Source organism: Sceloporus undulatus, chromosome 4 (assembly GCF_019175285.1).
Source record: "Sceloporus undulatus isolate JIND9_A2432 ecotype Alabama chromosome 4, SceUnd_v1.1, whole genome shotgun sequence".
NCBI classification, from domain to species: domain Eukaryota; kingdom Metazoa; phylum Chordata; class Lepidosauria; order Squamata; family Phrynosomatidae; genus Sceloporus; species Sceloporus undulatus.
This window is the reverse complement of record NC_056525.1, coordinates 49149062-49161265: the sequence shown is the minus strand read 5'-3', so window position 1 is coordinate 49161265 and position 12204 is coordinate 49149062. Positions and strand designations below refer to the sequence as shown.

The following is a 12204-nucleotide window of genomic DNA, read 5'->3' as shown; positions in this document are numbered from 1 at the left end:
TAAAACAATATCACATTTTTATTTATATTAAAACATAAATTAGAATTTAACTTAATAAACATGTAATAATTTTAATAAACTTAATAAAAATTTATAGAAACGGTAAAAGGATGGTGTTAGATTAGCATCTTTTAAATCTGTCCATGCAATCATCCACATAGTACAGAAGGGAGTACATGCTGGACGTGACAATTAAAATCTTTGTAATCTCACTATTCACATTTTGTATGGAACCAAGATACAGGGTTAAAAAAAGTGTCAGATCCGGAAATGATACAAAACCAGCTATTAAAAATTGTCCCCTCCTGTGATTCCCTTTAGGCACATCAGCTGCACCATTATGAATTCATTCTCAAATAAATAATACATTAATATGTAGAGATATCTTGTAGCACCTTTGAGACTAACCAAAAGAAAGAAGTTGGCAGCATGAGCTTTCATAGACTTAAGTCTATGAAAGGTCATACTGCCAACTTCTTTCTTTCAGTTAGTCTCAAAGGTGCTACAGGATCCCTCTACATATTGATTCTACAGACTAACGCGGCTATATCTTTGAATAATACATTAGTTTTATGTTGTTTAAAGCAATACCAAATGCTAGCTAGACCCAAATGTGTTTGTTAAACAGTTTGCTCCATGTACTTTAAACAAATAGTTTGATTTTTTTTTAGTGTGTGGAATCCCAAAATGCAGTTGATCCTAGTAGAAAGACAAACTAATCAAAAGGCACTATTCTGGAATGAATTCCTAACAGGATCCAGAGATTCATTCCTATTCCTAGTTATCACAAGGACTGGTAACAGAGTAAGGCTGATAATTTCCAACAAATCGCTTCAAGGATTTTCATTTCCCTACTATAGAAAGATTTTACAGGACTGGACAGAAGATGAGGATCACACAAAAATGAGTTAAAATTCATACTAGATAGGGGTTAACCTTCTGAATTTCAGCTGTGAACACATGGTCCCTCTCTGCCCCACCCTATTCCAACCCTAAAGCATACAAAGAATTCACATTTCATGAAGTATATAAATCATTTTTTTGCAATAGGCCTGACATCAATTGATCTTAGGCAATTCTACATGCAGTGCAAGATTAGGCATACTATTTCAGATGCGTTATAAGACCATAAAGAGATACAAGGTTTAAATGCACATGTTTGGACAGAATTAAAATTAGATTGTGAAAAAGAAAGAGCTGAGATTCTAAGAACATTTTGTAGTTACATAGTAACTATTGCAATGATATCAGGACAGATCAAGCAGTCACCTTCTTTTTGTAAGCAAGACGTGTTATTGATACCTGCCTGAAAATAAGTAATCTTATCCTCTACCCCCACCCCACTCCACAACTTGGTAAGAAAGACTGCTCAGGTGAATGCGACGGTCAAGAACACCTGTTATCAGCTTCGGCTTATTCGCCAGTTGCGCCCATACCTGGCCCAGGGGGACCTTGAAACGGTGATACACGCTCTGGTAATCTCGAGATTGGATTTCTCCAATGCACTCTACATGGGGCAACCCTTATACCAAACCCGGAAGCTACAAATGGTACAGAATATGGCAGCCAGGCTGGTCACTGGTACTTCCAGGGCCAGCCATATTACAAACAAAAAAACCGGTTGGGCTGAAAGACCTGCATTGCGGCCTTATCCGCTTCCGGGCACAATATAAGGTGTAGGTGATTACCTATAAAGCCCTAAAATGGCTTGGGCCCCAGGATACCTGAAGGACCCCTCTCTCCCCGTACATCCGTCCCCGCACCCTCAGAAACCTCTGGGCAGCAACTACTTAGGGTTCCAGGGGCTAGACTTACCTCCACCCACGAGGAAGACATTTCCCATCGCCGTCCCGGCCCTTTGGAACACGCTGCCCACAGAGCCCGCACGCCGCACACCTCCCTGGCCCAATTTAGAAGGATTTAAAAACCTTCCTATTCCACGCTGCATTCCCCGATTAAAGTCCTAATAGGCCCCCCTTCCTCTTCAGGGGCAAGAGACTGGCTAACAGGGTTTTTTTTTAAAATTATATTTATGTTTAATTTTTGAGGTAGATTTTTGTGTATTGTACTGTTTTTATCGTGTTGTTAACCGCCCTGATCTTTGGAAGGGCGGTAATAAAAATAAAAATAATTTAATTAAAAAAATTAATTAATAAATTTTAAAGGGTCTATCCCCTCACAGGGTTTGGGCAGGTATAAACAAACACACTTGTGCCCTTCTCTTGATGGCAAAAAGGAAAATTAAGAAGAAACAAGCAGATAAAAAGGAAAAAAATAATAAGGAAGAGAATAGGAAGTGAGGAACTAGAAAGTGTTAGAGAGCAAACTTAAGAGGAAAGGCAAGGTTCCTGGACTGTTAAGATCCACCAGATTCCAAATTCCCTTCAAAGTATTTTTTTAAAAATATATCAAGGTGCTACACACCAATAATCAACAAAAGCAAAGAGTCTTCTTTTGAGACTTGAGTCTAATTTATATTTCATGGTACAATAAAGTCATGCTGCTTACTGTTTTTTTAATTTGGAGTCAGTCATCCAGTTGATGCATGCAGTCTATCAAACGGATTAAGCTACTTTACAATAATTAAATAACCCTCATGGAACTCTAATAAATCTCAGTCCCTACACACTTGTAAGAGTAGAGCATAAGCAGCCATGCAAAAATACGCCAAGAAGTCACTTGTTCTCCACCAATGGCTGAAGAGGGGGAAGAATACAACCCTAACAAGGCCCTTCCTGTAAGTGATGTCCAAGGGATTTCAGGTTTAGCTTGCAAATGTGGAACCTAAAAAGTACATACAGTATAATTAACATAGGCAAGAAAGGAGAAATCTGTCTGGTACTACTCAAGCCAGGACTATCTATAAAAATTTGAATTTAAGCCAGAAAATTCAAAGGCTGTTATTCACACATGCTTACCTCTGATTAAATCAACATCTATCAGGTCGGCGGGATGTGACCTTTCTTTTTGGGTTGTTCTTAAACCCCTATGAATATAACAACATAAAATTAATAGCCATTGGTAAATATAATAATCAGTGTACTTGTATGTTCCTAATTGTAATCTTCTGAACAAACAGACTACAGTAGTTTAATAATTATCACTCATATCCTTAGGTTATCCATACCACATACCATAACCACGCACACGCACACGCACACACCAACACACATATATATTGTGAGGGCAAACAAAGGAGGACAAAATGGGGTGCGCCATCCGGGGGCGCACACCACCATTCAGCCAATGGGGCTTGAATATAGGCGAATTTCTGTTTCCAGAACAGATCCCCCCATGAAAACGGAGGGGCGACTGTGTGTATGTGTGTATATTCTGCATCCACATACATAGGACAGAGGTAGTATGTAGTCAAGAGACTTCAAAGAAAAATTCCTGATTTGCTCATACTTTTAGTCTCTCTCTTTGTTTTTAGCTTGGGTGGGATACAGACGCCCCTTTGCACCACGTATTGGGGCCAGGGCAGCCACAGCAGTAGCCCAAAGGCCCCAATCCGGCGCTTTTCAGGACCATGGAGAAGCGGCAAAATGCGCTTCTCCTGGTCCCGAAAAGGGTGTCCTTGGGGCTTCATGTCCCAGGACACCCCGGGAGCCGCAGCCAGGTGAGAACGAGGCCACTCAGCCCCTTTCCCCCCGCCATTCCTGCGGCAATCTAGTTGCCACATGAATGAGGCGCCCTCCAGGAAGGAGCTCCTTTTCGGAGCTCCTTCTGGCCCTGCTGTTAGGCTGCCACAAGCGGCCTGACATGGCGCGAACATGCCACACCTGCGCCGTGCCATTTGGATGCGGTGTTGCCATGACGTCATAATGGTGGTGCCCATGTATACAAGGCGCCACCATTATGCCGCGCAGCTACGTGTTAGGGTTACAGGCATCTGTAAGGGACGCCCCAAGGCAACCCTAGCAGCATGCAGACCGGCGCAAAGCGCCAGTCTGCAAGGGCCTTGCATTATTTCATGGGATGGTTTCCTATGTTGTCATTCCACTGACAGCACTGCTTCTATTAGAAGAACTGTAATAGAATTCTCCTCACCTCAGCTGTCAACACGCCCTCAAAATCCATTTCTAGAGCACTGAAAAATTGTCTTAGTGGATTTTTGGATGAATGAGGGTTTAGGAAAGGAAGAAAGTCCCACTGTGCTAAAATGGAGGCGTTCTAGCTCAACTATGATTTAAGCCATACACAGAAATAAAAAAGGTGAGAAAGAGAGAGCGTGCACGCACACAGACGGGTAAAATGCTCAGGTGAATTAAAATGAGTTCTGGGAAAAAGAGCAGGATGCAAATAAATATAATAAGAATCATATAATAATAAAAACTGCACAATTTCTAGTTTCCTCTGCTTCAGGGGTGGAGGCACCAGCAGCAGGGGCAGTTCCCACTTTTCAGACACTCTTTAGCCTTGGCCATCCACACCATGCTAACATCACTTCTGACTTTGTTCTCATTCTTGAGGGGGGGGGGGTGAGAGGGCAAGGGTGTCTTGTCGTAAAACATTACAAATGAAGGGTCTGGAGCGTACAGGGGTGTCCTGGCAAGCATCAAGGGCTACAGAAGAAAGATTATGGGATACATGCAACCCACAGGCCACACTTTTTTTACCTCTGCCCTAGCCTGAAACACCCTCAAGCCTACCTAGCTAAATATCGTGTTGCCCTCTTTTATCTAATGTCTCTACCACTGAGAATCTTCCTGCATAATACAACCCAACACTGATTCCAGTGCTGGCAACTCCTCTGAGGAAACATGTCATCTAGTAAATACAATCCAATATTTATTTACAGTCAACAGACCCAGCGAGGAGTATGCTATAACTAAAACCATGTAAAATAAATGAAAGGTTACATATAACTTAAAACTATGTAACCATATAAATAGAAAGTTTACATAAAAGATACAAGTAGTTACAAAAAATTAAATTACCAAATTGGGTTACAACACTGGAGATTATTACTGATTATATAATTACAGATCTAGGGTCTATTGCAATTAGTCATACCTCTTTTTGATAATTGTTTTCTCTTTTAATAGTATAGAGAGAAAATTTGTCTTGCAACAACATTTTTCATATTAAACATGTGAGAATGGCCCGTTTACAGCTCAATAAGAGGACAATTAGATGGTTACAGCTCTGGTTATAAAAAGACACATGAGAACTAATATGTGATATTGTTTCAACTTGCCATCCACAAGGACAAAATCTAGCAGAGGTGAGTAGCCCAGCATACTACCAAAAAGTAAGTTAGAAGGAAAATATTGCATCTTGCCTCCAACAAGATGTGATACCTTGGGATAGTTAATTTTTAAGGTAAGAGACTGACTGAAAGTTCCTACATAACAGTGTTTAGGGTACTGGGAGAGCAAGATATAATAGAAACTGGTTCTAAGATTGCAAAAAGCAACATCACAAAGTCTTTGCCTAGGCAATTTTAATGCCATCTCATGGCCTAACGTTTAAAAGCAGGGATTCAGAAAGACCAACGGAAGCTGCTTTATGAGCAACTTGTTTAGTCCACCTGATGATATAACTATCTGAAGCAAGGAGGTCAATCAAACCCACAACTGATTTAAAGACAAATACTCTGAACCAAAATTTAAATGCAAATAAGCAGGTATTTAAAGCTTTTGACTTGCTCCAAGGGACAATCACCTGTGTTCCATCAGCAATGATGGAAATTGTGCTAAAATACCAGGATTTTACATTGACAGCATTTATCTTGAGATCATTTTAGAACAGTAGTTGGAATATTTATTAGGAGCCATTTGAGACCTAGTCTTGTTTAGAGGGATCGCAGTATCATCCCCCATAAGCAGAACTGGAACTCTCCCATCACCTAATCTGGGCAAGTGGGTTTTGTGTGTCCATCAGTTCAATTTCAAGATCATATAGGTAAAGGTTAAACAGAGTTGGTGCAAGGATACAACCCTGCTTCACCACTCTGGACATAGGAATGGTTTCAGAGAGACACCCCTGAACAGCCACATGGTGAGCTTTAATTAAGAGCAAAGAGTTTAATATCAGTAAATATAACGCTAATTTGGCCCACACTTTATGCTTAGGGATATAGTTTGAAAGCACCTTTAAGTAGTCCATAAAAGCTGCATAAAGTTTACATAAACGCTGCTCTTGAATATTTTTCTGCAAGGTGAACTAATACTAAAACAGTAGTGACTTGTAAAAGATTATTCATCAAAGGCTGCTTGAGCCTCAGAGATGATATTTTTTGTGTTTTAGAAAAAGAGTTAATCTGGAAGAAGATATCTGGCATACAATTTTCCTATTATGGGACAACAGGCTTATTGGCCTATCGTTTCCAGGATCATTACAGTGCAAAACACACTGCAGAAATCCAAATGAATCGCAGAATTGCCTAAATCTAAACCCTTCCTATTTAACTCACAAATCAATAATTCTGGTCCTAATCCTTGATCGCTGGAACCAAGCAACTATAGTTCCTATTTATTAAAAAAGGTCAAAGTAGGTCCAAAACACTGCAGAAAAATCCAGTCTGAGGCCTCTTTAACGGCCCTGGCTCAGTGCTAGGGAATCCTGGGAATTGTAGTTTATTGTAGCACCAGAGCTCTCAAACACAGATGGCAAAACTACGGCCTGTTACAGACAGCCAAAATAAAGCTGCTTCGAGTCACAGTGGAGGTATGGTGTTTCAATGATGCTGCATCCTCTAAGAGTTCAGAATTCGCACCAAAAAGCCACGCTCCAGTCCTTAGGGCTGAAGTGTGGCTTTGGTGCGAATTCTGAACTCTAGATGCATGCATCATTGAAACACCATACCTCCACTGTGACTCGAAGCAGCTTTATTTTGGCTGTCTGTAACAGGCCTACAATTCCCAGAATTCCCTAGCATTCAGCCGGACAGTTAAAGTGTCTCAAACTGGATTATTTTCTGCAGTGTGTTTTGGACCTACTTTGACTTTTTTTATAAATAAGAACTATAGTTGCTTGGTTCCAGCCATCAGGGATTAGACCAGAATTACTGATTTGTGATTAAATAGGAAGGGTTAAATTTTAGGCAATTCTGCCATTCATCTGCAATCCACTCCACATCCATCTAACTACCTGACCTGGAAGACTCCCTGAAGCAAGCCCAGGAAAAACATCTGCAAGGATGGAGAAAGGGTACAAAGTCTCCATTCAACTGTCAGATGTCTTCATCAGTACAGTGGCTACAAGAGTTGTTAGAGTTGAAATTACTTTTAAAAAATAAAGTAGTTTATACTGCAAGCAAATTAATGCTGGCAAATAATATAGGCTATTACTGAATCTAATTTGGATGTAAAGCCAAAAGACAGCTCCAGGTCACTAAAAATGGAACAGATGATCTCTCAGAGAAGCAAGTAAAAAATAATGTATACATTTTTTTAGTGCTTTTTCAGATGAGCAGCTTTATACCTGAGAGTATACAATAGAGCCACTTTTTTAATGTGTAGTAAATGATTGCATGCTAATGGGTTATAATAAAAGCTTTCCATTAGATTTTTAAACTGAAGTATTAAAACTTATCTACCAATTGATTCACAAAACATACCAAGAATGTTTATTTGACAGTGTCAATATACCAATGGAAGCAGTCCAACAGGAAATCATTAGATAACAGAAGAACCTACCATTTAATCTGAGTCATTTACAAACACTGATAAGTAAAGTCTACAATCTTCATATCATTCCCCGCAGAGTAGCCTACAGTAGATGTTTTCAGAACTGCAACCTAAGAATCTTCTTTCCTGATAAACCAGGGGTCGGCAACGTACGGCCCGTGGGCCAGATCCAGCCCACAGAGACCGTGGGACCGGCCCCAGCCCAGCCCTGCCACCGATTGCTGCCCCCCGGGAGCCACCGGCAATCGCCGGCAGCCCTCCTCCCCTCCGCGCCCTGTGGGAGGCCTTGGCCTTCCCACAGGGCAGGGAGAGCTCTGGGGGCCGCCGGAGAACGCGCCCAATTGGCGCAACTGCCGGCAGCCTCCTCCTCCTCTGTGCCCTGTGCGGAGCCTGGGCCTTCCCACAGGGTGGGAGAGGCTCGGGGCCGCCGGCGAACGTTGCCCTCCCAGGCCTCCCCACCTCCTCTGCCCCGCCCCCAGGCCGGCGGGGGCATGGAGGACGGGGGAGGAGGAGGGGGGGAACAGGAGGAGGAGGAGGTGTGTGGCCAGAGGCCTCTGGTTACGAGTTTTTTTTTAAAAATTTAATTTTGGTGCTTTTAATGCTAACAAGTCTCCCTTGTTTTGACAATGAATAGTGTGATGATGATGATGATGATATGAGTCAGCTTGAGAGGCATGCAGGCACTGTTTCAGAAGCCGAGAGAGTGTCACTTCCAAAGTGTGTTTTGGGTGCTTTTAATGCTAACAGTCCCCCTTGTTTTGACAATGATAGTGTGGTGGTGGGTGATGATATGATGATATGATGATGATGGATGTGATGATATGAGTCAGCTTCAGAGGCATGCAGGCACTTTTTCAGAAGCCGAGAGAGTGTGACTTACCAAAATGCCTTTTCTGTGTGTTTTTTGGTTCTGAGGCATGGCCAGTGTAAATTGCTGTGATTTTTACAAATTCATGCACAGTGAAGAAAAACCAAAGTCCCTTGACCAAGTACAGTGGTACCTCGGGATACGAATACCCAGCTTACGAATTTTTCGGGATACGAAAAAATCCCATAGGGATTTATTGTTTCGGCTTACGAAGGTTTTTTTTCGGGTTACGAAAAACCCCGGCGCTGTTTTAAATGGAGCCGCGGCAGAGCCGCGGCTTTTTCTTTCTCCATTAGCGCCTATGGCAATTCGGGTTACGAAGGTTTTTTCCGGGTTACGAAATTAGCCGCGGAACGAATTAATTTCGTAACCCGAGGTACCACTGTACACACTCGAGAAGTAAGTTGGTGCAAGAAACCTGAAACAGCAAATCCACTTCTTGTGAAACTACCTGGACAGTTCAATATATGCATAGCCATGTTAAACCAGTGTTCAGTGTGAAACCCAAAGAGTTTTGATTCTGAAATTAGCCTCTGATAAATAAGCAAGAGATTGCCAGGAAGTAAAGCCATGTGAAATGCCCAAAGTGCTAAGGGTGGGTGTGGGTGTGGATGGGGGGAGGGTGTTTGGCCAGAAAGGGAAGTCCATTTCTGCCATCTGTGCCCCAGCCTTCAAGATACAAGGCGTGGGAGGGGGGTGGGCCGTGGCCTCAAGTCACCCGACTTATTATGAAATGATCCGTTGCAAAGTTTTTTCGAGGGTGGTGGTGGTTGCCATTGCCTTCCCTTGAGGCTGAGGAGTGGAGTGTGCCCCCCCCCCCCCGGGGCAAAGTTTGGGTTTGTTGCTGGTGTGGCCTTCCAAGTTGTTATGGCTTCTGTGGGGTTTTTCTGGGCAGTTTTCTTCAGAGGGGGTGGGGATGCCATTGCCATCCTCTGAGGCTGAGAGTGTGTGACATGACCAAGGCACAAAAAAAAAGGAAAGAAGGAAGAAGTAGTAGTTAATTTTTCAAAAACTTTCCTTCCTAATAAAGTCTTGTGTGCAGAAGAGACAGGAGGGTTTTGCTTTTGCAGAACTGCAAGGCTGCAGAAAAAGAAGAGGCTGCATAACGACTGGTTTTGGTTTTTACTTCAAATATGAGTGTGCAGTGTAGTAGGAATTGTTTTTTATATTTTTATTTATTTATTTAGTTTTTTTTTTATTATTTAATTATTTATTTTTTGGCTTCAGCCCCCCCATTGTTGTGTCTGAGGGACAGCAACCCGGCCCCCAGGTCAAAAAGGTTGCCTACCCCTGCTGTAAACCTTTGTTATAGCCAGTTTCCTTTTATCACTATCAGTTCTCCTTCTGTCTTTCCCCAATTAGCCACATCTAGACTGCCCAAAACATCTGTCCAGCACTTCTAATTTCTCATAACACATTTATTTCAACCCAGAGCTCTATTAAATCCTTCTGTATCAAAGTTCCCACAAATACAGGCTTCCCCACTTAGGACAATGAAGACACATTTCCTGAGATTCATTCTATATTAAGGTAAATGGAAAGTCCATGTGGTACACCAGAACTCCGAATACTGCAAGCACCCTTGGAGCAGAGCAGAACAACAAACAGGAGGAAATATCAAATCCAACATAACCTCATATCTTTATCTCATATGCAATTCCATTTTTCAACATACACACCAAGCAGGAGAAGGAAGAGGACCAATGAGTTAACCAAAATAATTGGCAAAAACTTTGTACCTTCATCTCAGTCTGTTCTATAGATTTTTCCCATATCTGCTGATCATAGGCTCCAATCTGAAAAAGAGTTTTTATTCATACAACAGAGTCCTTGAGGAATTAATCTGTTTCCTATATCCATCTCCATCACCATCTTCCATCTCCAAAGTACAGCTGGCCCTTCTTATCCACAGATTCAATCATCCACGGTTTGAAAATATTCAAAAAATATATAAATTCTAAAAAGAAAAGCTTGATTTTACCATGTTATATAAGGGACAGTATTTGACTATCCATTGTATTTCATGGGACTTGAGCATCCACAAATTTTGGTATCCACAGAGGGTCCTGGAACTAAAGCTGAGCAGATACCAAGGGCCCACTATATTAACAATAGATGAAATGCCAACATTTACACAATTATATCCAAGGATTCTTCCATTTAAAGCTACAGAAATTAAAAATATTGTCTGGGCTGAAAAACGTATTACAGATAATAACAGTTAGGATCATTCAAGCCATTGTATTCCCCATCATTATGTTCACTGCACAATGCTGGACAATGAAGAAAGCTGATAGAAATAAAATCAACTCATTTGGAATGTGGTGCTCAAAAAGAGTGCTGAAGACAAAAAGACAAACCAATGGGTCTTAGAACAGATCAGGCCTGGAAGCAAAGATGACTAAATTAAGGCTGTAATATTTTGGCCACACCATGAGAAAAGAAAACTAATTGGAAAAGACAATAATGCTAGGAAAGGTGGAGGGCAGTAGATATAGAAAAGAAGAACACATACAAGGAAGATATGGACATGAGCCTGCAGGACCTGAGCAGGACAGTTAAGGATGGGGCGGGGGGGGGGGGGGCTTGGAGGTGTCTCATTCATAAGGTTGCCATGAGTCAAAGCGGACTCAAGGATAGTTAGCAACAATTCAGGTTGAGTCTCCCTTATCTGAAATGCTTGGGAGCAGAAGTATTTTGGATTTCAGAGGTTTCAGATTTTGGAATACTTGCATATACATAGTAAGATACCTTGGAGATGGGACCCAAGTCTACATACAAAATTCATTTATGTTTGTATACATCTTAGAATAATTTGTGAATGAAACCAGGTTTGTGCAAAGCTATCAGTGTTTCAGTCACCCGTGTGGCTAATTTTGGCTTATATTTCAGACTTTGGAATTCCAGAAAAGGGAGACTCAGCCTGAGATGTCTGAAAATATTATTAAAGTAGAACTTCAAGTAAACTTGTCTGCATCACTACACATCAAACAAAGTAAATACGCAATTATAATGTATGCTTTCAGCGTAAAATGTAGTTCTTAAGCATTCTTAGGATGCATATGTAATCAATCTGTTTTACAGAGAGCTGGCATTTGATAGCAAATGCATCAATAATAAGAAATACTACTTTGTTGTACCATGTTCTTAAGTCAATACAAATCTTCCACAGAACTATAAGAACAACAACAAAACTAAACAAAAACCCCAACAACACTAGAGTACAATTTTGATTACAACAAAGACGACCTGGGTTAAAAGAATGCAATGCAGTAAACTCAAAAGCAAATGCAACACTGACCTTCTTTTGGTACCAAGCAATGGCATCTTCACCATTTGAGGCCATCTGGCATCTCAGCCAAGAATCAAATTATCTGTGGATAAATAACAGCTTGTCTAAATCTACAGGGTGAAGGAGACAGAAGTAACAAGGCAGGCACAGTCTGCCCCCACTTTAACTGCCATGGCTCAATGCTATGGAATTCTGGGATTTGTAGTTTTGTAAGACATTTAGCCTTCTCTGTCAGAGAACTCTAGTGCCACAACAAACTACAAATCCCAGAATCCCATAGCACAGAGCCATGGCAGATAAAATGGTGTCAGACTGGATTGTCTCTGCAGTACAGTTGCAGCCTCAGCCATCCACAGCTCAAGAGCAGCTGAGAACCATCTCAGTCCCATTGGGGCTGGTTCTTTTCATCT

At 41.4% G+C, this 12204-nt stretch overlaps 1 protein-coding gene across 1 annotated transcript in view; it reads right to left on the bottom strand.

Annotated features, from left to right (window-relative positions):
* Nucleotides 1-12204, bottom strand: part of PHTF1 (putative homeodomain transcription factor 1) — a 30239-nt gene that overhangs the window by 17518 nt on the left and 517 nt on the right. Inside the window, 8 exon segments of the mRNA XM_042464352.1 lie at nucleotides 2628-2685; nucleotides 2687-2739; nucleotides 2742-2770; nucleotides 2772-2784; nucleotides 2919-2947; nucleotides 2949-2986; nucleotides 10242-10298; nucleotides 11804-11876. Of these exon segments, the coding sequence (XP_042320286.1) occupies nucleotides 2628-2685; nucleotides 2687-2739; nucleotides 2742-2770; nucleotides 2772-2784; nucleotides 2919-2947; nucleotides 2949-2986; nucleotides 10242-10298; nucleotides 11804-11848 (322 nt within the window). The 5' untranslated portion in view covers nucleotides 11849-11876.